General features: G+C 42.0%; 1 protein-coding gene across 2 annotated transcripts in view; it reads left to right on the top strand.

Moving 5' to 3' along the window:
• Positions 1–8,059: 8,059 nt before the first annotated feature.
• The window catches only part of ARSB (arylsulfatase B), a 170,332-nt gene continuing 166,372 nt past the window's right edge, over positions 8,060–12,019 (top strand). The window contains exon 1 of one of the 2 annotated variants that reach the window (XR_014310136.1): positions 8,060–9,070. Coding sequence is in view for 1 of the 2 variants with exons in the window: in XM_082724787.1 (XP_082580913.1) it covers positions 8,753–9,070 (318 nt within the window). In the remaining variant the exon portion in view is untranslated. The remainder of the gene's footprint in view (positions 9,071–12,019) is intronic. The other variant, XM_082724787.1, reaches the window with a different exon arrangement.

Consider the following 12,019-nt stretch of genomic DNA (forward strand, 5'->3'; position numbering starts at 1 on the left):
GTATATGACCTCATAGACTTTCCAGAAGACACTCTACACCTCGGTTAGATATGGTAGAAACAAATCCATCCTAGGTCAGTTTCCAAAATTAAATGTATTGTGAAAGTAATTTTTTTGTGTGTGTGAAAATAATTTAATAGCTGACATCTAAAGTAACAAAGTTGGGATAGTCTTTCTGATGTTCAAGTCTATCTCCTTCTGCACTATGCAGGGCGGTAATGGGGCAATGAGTAACACCAACGATAATTTACCACATTTAGTTAGTGAATTTCAGGTTCTCTATCTGAAGAAAGACTTCTTGTCATTCTTATCTCTACCCCAACGGTTAAACATTTAGAGATAGTGTTTTGGACTTTGTATGCAATATTTATCATATTCAAGGACACTAAAACCAAATGGGTTGGGAGAAGCATTGAAACACAGGTATCCTAACTTCTAAGCATAGCTTCTAGCTGGTTAGCACTGTGCCAAGAACCAGGGGGTCTGCAAACTGGAGAAATGAGGAGGCACAGCAAGAGCATCAATGTGATTATCTTAGTGCATGGCCTTGGGGCTTTCCAAACATGTTCATTGGGGAATATTTGTCTTAGCACTCTATTCTCATAATGCAACTTAATTTTTGTTTAAATGTAAATAACAGTATTACCATTATTAATTTTATTAGAAATAGATAATATATGTATAAAGTTAAAAATTTACAATGCATAAAGGATATATGGTGAAAAGTCAATATCTCTCCTATTTTTGTCTGCAACCTATCTGCCCAGAGACGATCAATATTATTATTTCTTCTGTATCCTTCTGTATTTCTTCTGTATCCTGAGATACTCTATAAATGCACTAGAGTCTCTCTCTTAAAACATGAAAATATATGTATGTATATATACATACATATATATATATATACATACATATATTTTTAAACAAATTAAGGTATACCAAGCATAATGTTTTTTGCCTAGCTTTTAAAAAGTAATGCCATGTCTTGGAGATTATTCCATATCATCCTTCTGAATGATTACTTAGTATTCCATAATTAATTTGGCCAGACCCTATTATTTGCCTTTTTCTAATAAAACTAAAACTAAAACGATTATCTTCATGCACATGCTGTTTCTCCCAATGAATATATCTGAAGGATAAATTCCTACAATGGGAATTGCTGGATTAAAGAGTATGTGCATTCTTTTTTTTTTTTTTTAAAGGTTTTATTTATTTATTTGACAGACAGAGATCACAAGTAGTCAGAGAGGCAGGCAGAGAGAGAGGGGGAAGCAGGCTCCCTGCTGAGCAGAGAGCCCAATGCGGGGCTCGATTCCAGGACCCTGGGATCATGATCTGAGCCGAAGGCAGAGGCTTTAACCCACTGAGCCACCCAGGCACCCCTATGTGCATTCTGAGAGATAAGAAAAATTGTTTCCCTTAGAGATTATGCCAAATTTCACCTCTGCAATTAATGTGTGAAATGGTTTGTTTCTTTATGCCATACCAAAAGCAGTGCATTATCACTAGTATCGGTGGTATATCATTGAAGGTTCAATTTGTATTTTTCCTCTTGAGTGAGGTTGAACATCTATTCATTTATTTAATCACAACTTATATCTCCTTTCCTATAAACTATTATTATGTTCCAATATTTTGCCCATTTAAAAATGGATTGTTGGTCTTTTTCTTCTTGACTTCAGGAGTTAAGAGATTTTAACTATGAGTTAAATAGGTTTTGTATGGGTTAGATGCAAACCAAGTGCTATGTATGATATACTTTCTTTTTTTAAAGATTTTTTAATTTATTAATTTGAGGGAGACAGAACAAGAGCACGAGCAGGGGGCAGAGGGGGAGGGAGAAGCAGATTCCCCACTGAGCAGGGAGCTGGATGTGGGGATCGATCCCAACACCCCAGTAACATGACCTGAGCTAAAGGCCCATACTTAACTGACTAAACCATCCAAGCATCCCTATAAAATATCCTTTCTATATAAAAAATATATCCCACGTTCCCAGTACTCTACCTACTCCCAAATTAACTTTTATACCCACTAGTGAGTTGGGAGCTGACTTTATTTCAGTCCTAATATTTGCATCTCCTAACTGACTGAAATGGTTTTTATCGATATGATTATGTACTGGGAAAAACATTTAAAAATCAATAATTAAACAAACTCAAAGAGTGAAATAATTCAGTATTTGGCAAAATATAAATTATAATGCAGAAATCAGTAAACTTCATGTCCACAAATAATAACCAGTTAAAGGATATAAAGAAAGCCCCCTTCCAGTAGCAACAGAGAAGATAAAATATTTAGGAATAAAGTTAACAAGACAAGCACAAAACTGATCTGAGGAAAATTTTTAAAACTTCTTAAAGACACAAAAGTAGACTTAATAAATGGAAGATAACCTTTGTTTTTAGATAGGACAACTTAATACTACAAAGACTTTAGTTGTCTCTAAATTAGTTTATAAATTTAATGCAAGCCCAATAAAAATACCAACAAAAATTTTTAAAACATTTTTTAAAAAGATTTTATTTATTTATTTGAGAGAGAGAGAGATCACAGGTAGGCAGAGAGGCAGGCAGAGAGAGAGAGGGAAGCAGGCTCCCCGCTGAGCAGAGAGCCCAATGTGGGGCTCAATCCCAGGATCCTGAGACCATGACCCAAGCTGAAGGCAGAGGCTTAAACTACCAAGCCACACAGGCACCCCTTAAAATTTTTTTTTAATCAGGATTTTTATTAATTTATTTGACACACAGAGAGAGATAAAGAGAGAGAGAGCACAGGGGGTGTGGCAGGCAGAGGGAGAAGGAGAAGGAGAAGGAGAAGCAGGCTCCCCACTGAGCAGGGAGCCTGACGTGGGATTCAGTCCCAAGACCCTAAGATCATGAACGCAGACACTTAACTGACTGATCCACCCAAGCAGCCCACCAACAAAATTTTTTTTTTTTTTTATGGAACTGGACATGTTGATGTTAAAATTCATATGACAAAATAAGCATGCAGGAATAACCAGGAAAGCACTAAATATTAAAGTATGAGGGGTCATTATTCCTATCATACATTAAAACATATTATAAAGCCTCTGTAACTGAAATAGTTACAGTGCCTGAGTCAATAGACATGCCAGTGGAATAGAACTGAAAGCCCCAAAATAGACTCAAGTATATGAGAAAATTAAGCATATGATAAATATGGTGTCTTATAACAGTGGGGCAGCGTAGACCTCTTTATTTTCTTTACAAATGGTGTTAGGAACTGGGTAACCATTTGGAAAAAGGTAAAATTGGATTCAAATCCCACAGCATCCGCAAAAATAAATGCCAATGAGTCAGGGACCTAAATATGAAAACTGAAGCCATACTAGAAGAAAGTGTGCATGAATTTTACTTTAAATTTGGCATAAGGAAAGTCAAATCATGACTCAAAAAATCCAGATGCAAGAAAAAAATTGATAGATTTGAGCATGTTATAAAAATCACCTTTGCTTATCATAAAGCACCATAACAAAATATTTGACAGTTGACAAACTGGGAGCAAATACTTCTGATACATATCACAGTTAAAGAGGTAACTTCTCTAGTCCATAAAGAACTTTTAATGAGGGGGAAAAGACTCAAACCAGTCATTTTCAACTGGTATGACACAATTCACAAAAATGATATAAAAATGGCCCTTCCACATCTCAAAAGATGTTAACCTTACTCACAAGAGAAATGGAAAACCAGGAGCTCTTGGGTGGCTGAGTCGGTTAGGCAGCTGCCTTTGGCTCAGGTCATGATCCCATAGTCCTGGGATCCAGCCCCACATCGAGCTCCCTGCTCAGCAGAGAGCCTGCTTCCCTTCCCCCTTCTGTCTCTGCCTGCCTCTCTGCCTATCTGTGCACTTTCTATCTCTCTGCCAAATAAATACATAAAATCTTAAAAAAAAAAAAAAAAGGCAAAACCAAAAACTATCCTGAGATACCATTTCTCATATCAGATTGGCAAAAATTAAAAAGTATGAAAATTAATGGCTGGTAACAATGAAAATTGGTACTACCCATATAGTATGGAAAGGGGGAAAGTAGAATTGGAGATATTCACTATGAACTTATGGTTTTGTACCTATTTGTATGCATCAATATACTATATATACATACTTATGTCTGCGTGAATGTATACATCTAGTTCCTATCTTTGTCTGATGAGAGATCCTGTAAGTAATGACAGCCCAGTAGCAACGAGCACACCTAAAGCACAGATATTGATTTCTAGATGCCATCCTCCATTAAAAGCAATCAGGGAGGGCACTTGGGTGGCTCAGTGGGTTAAGGCCTCTGCCTTCGGCTCATATCGTGATCTCAGGGTCCTGGGATCGAGCCCCACATCACGGGCTCTCTGCTCATCGGGGAGCCTGCTTCCTCCTCTTTCTCTCTCTCCCTGCCTCTCTGCCTACTTGTGATCTCTATCTGTCAAATAAATAAATAAATAAATAAAATCTTAAAAAAAAAAAAAAAAAGCAATCAGGGAGGGTTCCTTGTAGAAATGGTTAATTCCAGGGTTGGGGGAGGAAAATTACAAGCTGAACCTAGAATACCTTGTTGTATCAAACAGTAGGGGAATGTTCAAAGTTTAAAAAAGGATATGCCAAACGGGTACAGAGAGCCAGACTGAAGGGGCTCCCACTGGTCAAATGAAAGGAAATTTGAGGATCAAAATAATTATAGTAAAGCACATTGATTAAAACAAGAATCCATGAGTTTAGAGTAATTTAAATGAACAAATTAATGGGAGAGAAGGCAAACTTCTTTCCTACTTGACAGCTAATTAATATAGAAGGAGTGATAGAATTAGAAAATCACCATTCAGCAACCATCTAGTAATAATAGATCAAAGAAAGAAGCATCAGTGAGTGCTAAAAAGTGTTAGAAAAATAGAATATAAACGTATTTTCAAATTATCTCCCCATAAAATATGATTGGTTACAAGGGGAAAATAGTAACTTTATAGTGAAGAAATGGCTGCCTTAACAAAATGATCAAATAATAAATCAAAATCATGTCCTTCTTAATATGAAGCCTCAAGTAGATATATCACTTTTATGATACTTCTGCACAAACCCATTACCTGAGTCTAGTCTTCAGGAAATATCAAAGTCTAACTGAGAGACTTCATAATAACTAGCCTGTACCACATATCATGTGTTCGAGACATAAAAATAAAATTAACTTTTAAATTAATTCATTTGCACATTTCCAGAGCACAATTAGCATAGGTTTTTGTTTGAAAATGCAGAATATGGGAAGTCTCAGTGTAAGTATAGCTAGTTTTGGAGGAGGTGGTCAAAGAAGGAACTGTTTCTGCAGATCAACAGCCATGTTTGGGCAATTTGATTTCTATCAGGAAGGGTAGAGAGAAACAGTTACGGAGAGAAAGGACATGCAATGGCATAGTAGAAAATTCTCAAGCTTTTATTATCTCTTATGGGGTCTTTATTTATTTATTTATTTATTTTTCTGCTTTGAACTCTATTTTTTTTTTTTAATTTCTTTTCAGCCTAACAGTATTCACTGTTTTTTCATCACACCCAGTGCTCCATGCAATACGTGCCCTCCTTAATACCCACCACCTGGCTCCCCCAACCTCCCACCCCCCACCCCTTCAAAACTCTCTGATTGTTTTTCAGAGTCCATAGTCTCTCATGGTTCACCTCCCCTTCCAATTTCCCTCAACTCCCTTCTCCTCTCCATCTCCCCTTGTCCTCCATGTTATTTGTTATGCTCCACAAATAAGTGAAACCATATGATAATTTATTCTCTCTGCTATACTTATTTCACTCAGCATAATCTCTTCCAGTCCCATCCATGTTGATACAAAAGTTGGGTATTCATCCTTTCTTTTTTTTTTTTTTTAATTTATTTGTCATAGAGAGAGAGAAGCAAGAGCAAGCACAGGCAGACAGAATGGCAGGCAGAGGCAGAGGGAGAAGCAGGTTCCCTGCCAAGCAGGGAGCCTGATATGGGACTCATATCCAGGACGCTGGGATCATGACCTGAGCCGAAGGCAGCGGCTTAACCAACTGAGCCACCCAGGCGTCCCGGGTATTCATCCTTTCTGATGGAGGCATAATACCCCATAGTATATGTGGACCACATCTTCATTATCCATTCTCTTACGGTGTCTTTAAATGAAATTTTCAAGCCTTAATTAGAATCAAATAGCTCTTCAAAATTATTCTTTTGAGAGTAATGCTAACTTTACATTTTTTTCCTGCTAAATTCCACTGATTCCACTAGAGATTAAACTTGGATATGTCATTAACTAATCCACTTTATGAAAAGAAAAGTAATTATATGTACAAGGAGAATACTCTATATGTTAAAGGATAATTTTTTTAAAAAAGATAAAATGACCCTTGTACAAATATAAAAACAAATATGTGTTAAAGATTTTATTTGATTCAATTAATGAGGTAGCTGGTAAGGTGTTAAAACTAGTTCAAAGGACAACCCAAGAATCAAACCATGAATATTAAAACAAATGTGCAAGTGAAGGCAAAACTTGTTTCCTTGGCCTTGGGGATTGTCACTCCACTGGAGAGAATTCAGATGCGTATGTATAAACAAGAATTAGTTTCTACAGTTGACAAAGCTAAAACACAACTGACAGAACAGGAGAAGATATATGCAAATGACATATAAGATAAAGGGCTAGTATCCAAAATCTACAAAGAACTTCTTAAACTCAACACCCAAAGAACAAAGAATCCAATCAAGAGATGGCCAGAAGGCATGAACAGACATTTCTACAAAAAAGATATCCAAATGGCCAGCAGACACATGAAAAAGTCCTCAACATCACTCATCATTAGGGAAATACAAGTCAAAACTACAAGATACCACCTCAAACCAGTCAGAATGGCTAAAATTAACAAATCAAGAAACAACAGGATTTTGGCAAGGATGTGGAGAAAAGGGAACCCTCCTGTACTATTGGTGGGAATGCAAGCTGGTGCAGCCATTCTGGAAAACAGTATGGAGGTTCCTCAAAAAGTTGAAAATAGAGCTACCCTATGACCCAGATATTGCACTACTGGGTGCTTACCCCAAGGATACAAATGTAAGGGGCACGGGTACCCCAATGTTTATAGCAGCAATGTCCACAACAGCCAAACTATGGAAAGAGCCCAGATGTCCATCGACAGATGAATGGATAAAGAAGATGGGGTACAGACACACACATAGGAATATTATGCAGCCATCAAAAATATGAAATTTTGCCATTTGCAATGAGGTAGATGGAACTAGAAGGTATTATGCTAAGTGAAGTAAGTCAATCAGAGAAAGACAATTATCATATGATCTCCCTGATATGAGAAATTTGAGCAACAAAACAGAAGATCATAAGGGAAGAGAGGAAAAAATAAGACAAAACCAGAGAGGGAGACAGACCATAAGAGACTCAACCATAGGAAACAAGTTGAGGGTTGCTGGTGGGGGGGGGGGCAGTAGGGAGGGATGGGGTAACTGGGTGGACATTAAGGAAGAAATGTGATGTAATAAGCACTGGGTATTATATATAAGACTGATGAATCACAGGCCTGTACCTCTGAAACCAATAGTACATTATATGTTAATTAATTAAATTTAAAGAAAACATGTTAAAAAAAAAAAAAGAATTAGTTTCCCTTGGTACCAGTTACCCACAACTTATAAAGCTGTGAAATAATTCCCATGGCATCAGACTCAGATAACCTGAAAGGATAGAGTGCCTAACCCACCAGCTCCCATAAGTGTAAATAGTTATAGTCTATCTCAAGACACAGAAGAGGCAGACAGTTTTGGATGGTGGTGGGAATGTACTGGTCATAAGGCTAACTTGCCACTTCAATGAGCATGCGGTTAAGAGACTTTCCCTTCCATCCTCAGATGATTTCAGGCAAATTACATACTATACTTCTTTGGCTCACTACTTGAATGTCGAGGAGTCAGCCATGAAGAGGCTCATACCTGAACATTCTAATGAGCCACTCAATGGTCACACAACAGCCTCCCCCCACCCCCGCCCCAATCCTCAGGGCAGTCTAAGTGAAACTGCACCTTCAAAAGGGCACTGAGCCATCGGCTTGTGTACTGGGCCCTCTTTTGGGTAGTGAGGAGGAAGTGGCTTCACGGTCGTATGCTATTCATAAATGCATCTCAAACATCACCTAGCGTTCTGCCTCCCCAACGACCTCCCAGTTGCACAAGTCTATGAATTCTTTGGTCAGAAATGATTCCTCCACGACCTTTAAAATATCCCGGCTCAGGATGTGAGTTTGAGTTTGAGTTAGGCTCGGGGGGTGGGGGGGGGGGTGGGGGGGGTGGGTACAGCTAGTTCCTAGCTGCCGAGTTTGTTGGCGAAATTTAAAGAAAATGCTTTGTAAATGGAGAAGAGTTACTAAAAAGGCTACATCTGCTCCTCTGAGGATGCTACATTGCAAAGTTCGTCTCCGGAAAGAGAAGAAATCTTGGCTCTCCTAAGCATCAGCGGAGCTTCCACGGAGCCGGGGAGCGGGAGCCCCCGGGCGCTTCTCCACTGGCTCCTCCCCCGCCACACGCGCCCGGGCCCCGGTCAGAGGCGGCGGGGGCCCCGGGGCCAGGCCTCTACAGCCCGCCGCCCGCCGGGGGTGAGATCCCGTGCGGGGGCGGGGCAGGCCCGGCCGCCCAGTTCCTGATTCTGCAAGCGGTGCCGGGGGCTGCCGGAGCCACAGGCGCGGGGACCGTACGCGGCAAAGAATGGGCCGGCGCGGCGCGGCGAGCCTGCCCCGAGGCCCCAGCCCGCGGCGGCCGCTCTTCCCCGGCGTCCTCCCGTTGCTGCTGTGGCTGCTCCTGCTGGCGGCCCCGCCGGGCGCAGGCGCCGGGGCCGGCCGGCCGCCGCACCTCGTCTTCGTGCTGGCGGACGACCTGGGCTGGAACGATGTGGGCTTCCACGGCTCCAACATCCGCACGCCGCACCTGGACGCGCTGGCGGCCGGCGGGGTGCTCCTGGACAACTACTACACGCAGCCGCTGTGCACGCCTTCGCGAAGCCAGCTGCTCACGGGTCGCTACCAGGTACGCAGCGCCCCCGGCGGCCCGCCAGCCCGCCGCCGGCGCCGCGCTCCGCCCCTCCCGCGGCCGCAGCTCGACCCGGCGGCCCGCGAGCCTCTGGGAGGTGGGGCCGGGAGGCCGGGGCGGGCGCCGGCTAGCGCGGTCAGCTCCCCGAGCTGGGTCAGCCCAGGCGGCTGCTCCCCTTCCCTGGCCGCGCGGTCCCCACTCCCCCCCCCCCCCACCCCGGCCCGCAGGCCGCCGCGGCCTCTGCGCATGTTCGCCCGGAGGCGACCGCAGTCCCCCGAGCCCCACCTCCTCCGGCGCTTTTTCTGTCTTTCGTTTTCTAAAGGTCGGGGTGAAAGGGTTTCGAGGAGGAGTGGTAGTTGCTGGGCCTGCAAGTTGTAGGCCGAAGGGTCTGAGCGGCCTCTGCGGAGAGTCTAGATTACGCACGGAGGACAGGGAGGGGGCTCGGCACCCGGAGTGGAGCGGAGGGAGGGGGAGTCGAATAAAAGGAGAAGAGTGGGGGCGCCTGGGTGGTTTAGCGGGTTAAAGCCTCTGCCTTCAGCTCAGGTCATGATCCCAGATCAAGCCCCGCATCGGGTTCTCTGCTCAGCAGGGAGCCTGCTTCCTTCCTCTCTCTCTGCCTGCCTCTCTGCCTACTTGTGATCTCTGTCAAATAAATAAACAAATAAAATTTTAAAAAGGTGGGGGGGGGAGAATGCCCACCGAGGGTGGAACTCTGCTCTCCTGCGAACCCAGCGGTCCTAGGTTAGGGCTGTCCGACCAAAGATTCATTTTTCCAGTCCTCGGCACAGTGCACCTATGGAGGCTGATTTTTCTTGGGCTGCTGAGATTTTGATTTAACCTTGTGTTGGGTGCTTCTGAGCACCTTTCTTACCTACTTGTAATTGGTGTAGAATATCCTGTCGGCTTCAGGTGTGCATCATAGTGATTTTCTATTTTTATACTTTATGAAGTGATCCCCACACTAAGTCTAGCTGTCATTATCACCATACAAAATTAGGACAATATTATTGGCTATATTCCCAGTGCTGTATATTATATCTTCATGACTTTTTTTTTTTTAGAAGTTTGTACCTCTGAATCCTCTTCACCCTTTTCACCTACCCCCCAACCCCTCTCTCTTCTGGAAGCCAACTGTTGCCTGTCTCTAAAATCTTGTTTTGTTTGTTCATTGCTTTGGTTTTTAGATTCCACACATAAGTGAAATCATATGGTATTTGTCTTTCTCGGACTTCACTTTGCATTATACACTCTGGGTTCCATCCGTGTTGTGACAATGGTAGGGTTTTATTCTTTTTTATGGCTGAGTAATATTGCATTTATATATTTATATATAATATATATTACTGTATATTATATCTAATTTATCTTTTATCTGTGGATGGGCACTTAGGTTGCTTTCATGTCTTGGCTATTATAAAGAGTACTGCAGGGGCGCCTGGGTTGCTCAGTCCTTGAGCATCTGCTTTTGATTTAGGCCATGATCCCACGGTCCTAGGATAGAGGGTTGCACTGGGCTTCTGCTCAGCGGGAAGCCTGCTTCTCCCTCTCCCACTCCCCCTGCTTGTATTCCGTGTTTTGCTATCTCTCTCTCTGTGTCGAATGAAAAAAAAAATCGTAAAAAAAAAAAAAGCTCTGCAGAGAACATAGGGATGTATAGATCTCCTCAGATTGGTTTGCCCCTTTCTTCTGATAACTATGCAGAAGTGGTACTGCTAGGTCATGCGATAGCTCTATTTTTAATTTTTTGAGGAATGTCTGTACTGTTTTCCCTAGTGGCTGTACAACTTATATTTCTATCAACAGGGCAGGAGGGCTCTCTTTTCTCCACATCCTCACCAACACTTATTATTTCTTGTTCTTTTGATACTAGCCAATAGGACAGATGAGAAGTGAAAGCTCACGTTATCTCTAAAAGCTTTTCTTTAAAAACATCTCTTTAGGGGCGCCTGGGTGGCTCAGTGGGTTGAAGCCTCTGCCTTCGGCTCAGGTCGTGATCCCAGGGTCCTGGGATCGAGCCCCCCACATCGGGCTCTCTGCTCAATGGGGAGCCTGCTTCCTCCTTCCTCTCTCTCTGCCTGTTTCTCTGCCTACTTGTGATCTCTGTCAAATAAATAAATAAATAAATCTTTAAAAAAGTAAAAATAAAAACGTCTCTTTAGTTAACAGAGATACATGTACTTACAGAGAGCGTGCACATATGTTACATGAATAAGAATATTGAGAACATTTGCACAGTGCTTTACTGTTTTTAAAGTGAATTCTTGAAATAGCCCATGAGGTAGCTGTAACTTTTAATCCCCTTTTATAGATGAGGAAATGAACTTGTAGAGGTTTGATTACAAGTTAGGAATCACATAGCTAGAAAATGGTCTTGTTCCCCTCCTGTATCCAGGAGTCATCTCAGGCCCATAAAATTGTGTACTTTTTGCTTAATCTGAGTATGATTGATGATTTTAAGACCCTGATGTGATTATGGCTATTATATTAAATACAATGAAAGGAGACTGTTTGAGAACACAAGCATACCTTCTTATACACGTATTGTTTATTCAACAATTATATTTTGAGCCCTTACTCTGCAAGTCACAGGATATGCTTGAACCTTGCCCTCCTCAATCTGTGTTCATGTAGCTGCTCGATCAATTTTAGCCTCATTGTCCAGAAATCAAGAGAAGGGAGGGTTTATTTGTGATAAAATTTCCACATTGATCTGAAGACTTGTAGAAACAGAAAAGATAGAGTTTTACTACGACTCTGAGAAGTAGCTCTTGCCCAGGTTTCCATGGAGGTAAAGGATGACTGGCTTCACCAGCAGACCTAAGTACTTTCCCCAGGTCTAGCTTTGACTGCAAGGTATAATCAGAAATCCCTGCTCAAAGGCAGATCTCACCCTGGACACTTAGTAGGAGTAAAGGAGCATTTGAGTAAAGAAGAAAGGAGAGAATA

This window comes from Mustela nivalis (assembly GCF_964662115.1).
Source record: "Mustela nivalis genome assembly, chromosome: 3".
NCBI classification, from domain to species: domain Eukaryota; kingdom Metazoa; phylum Chordata; class Mammalia; order Carnivora; family Mustelidae; genus Mustela; species Mustela nivalis.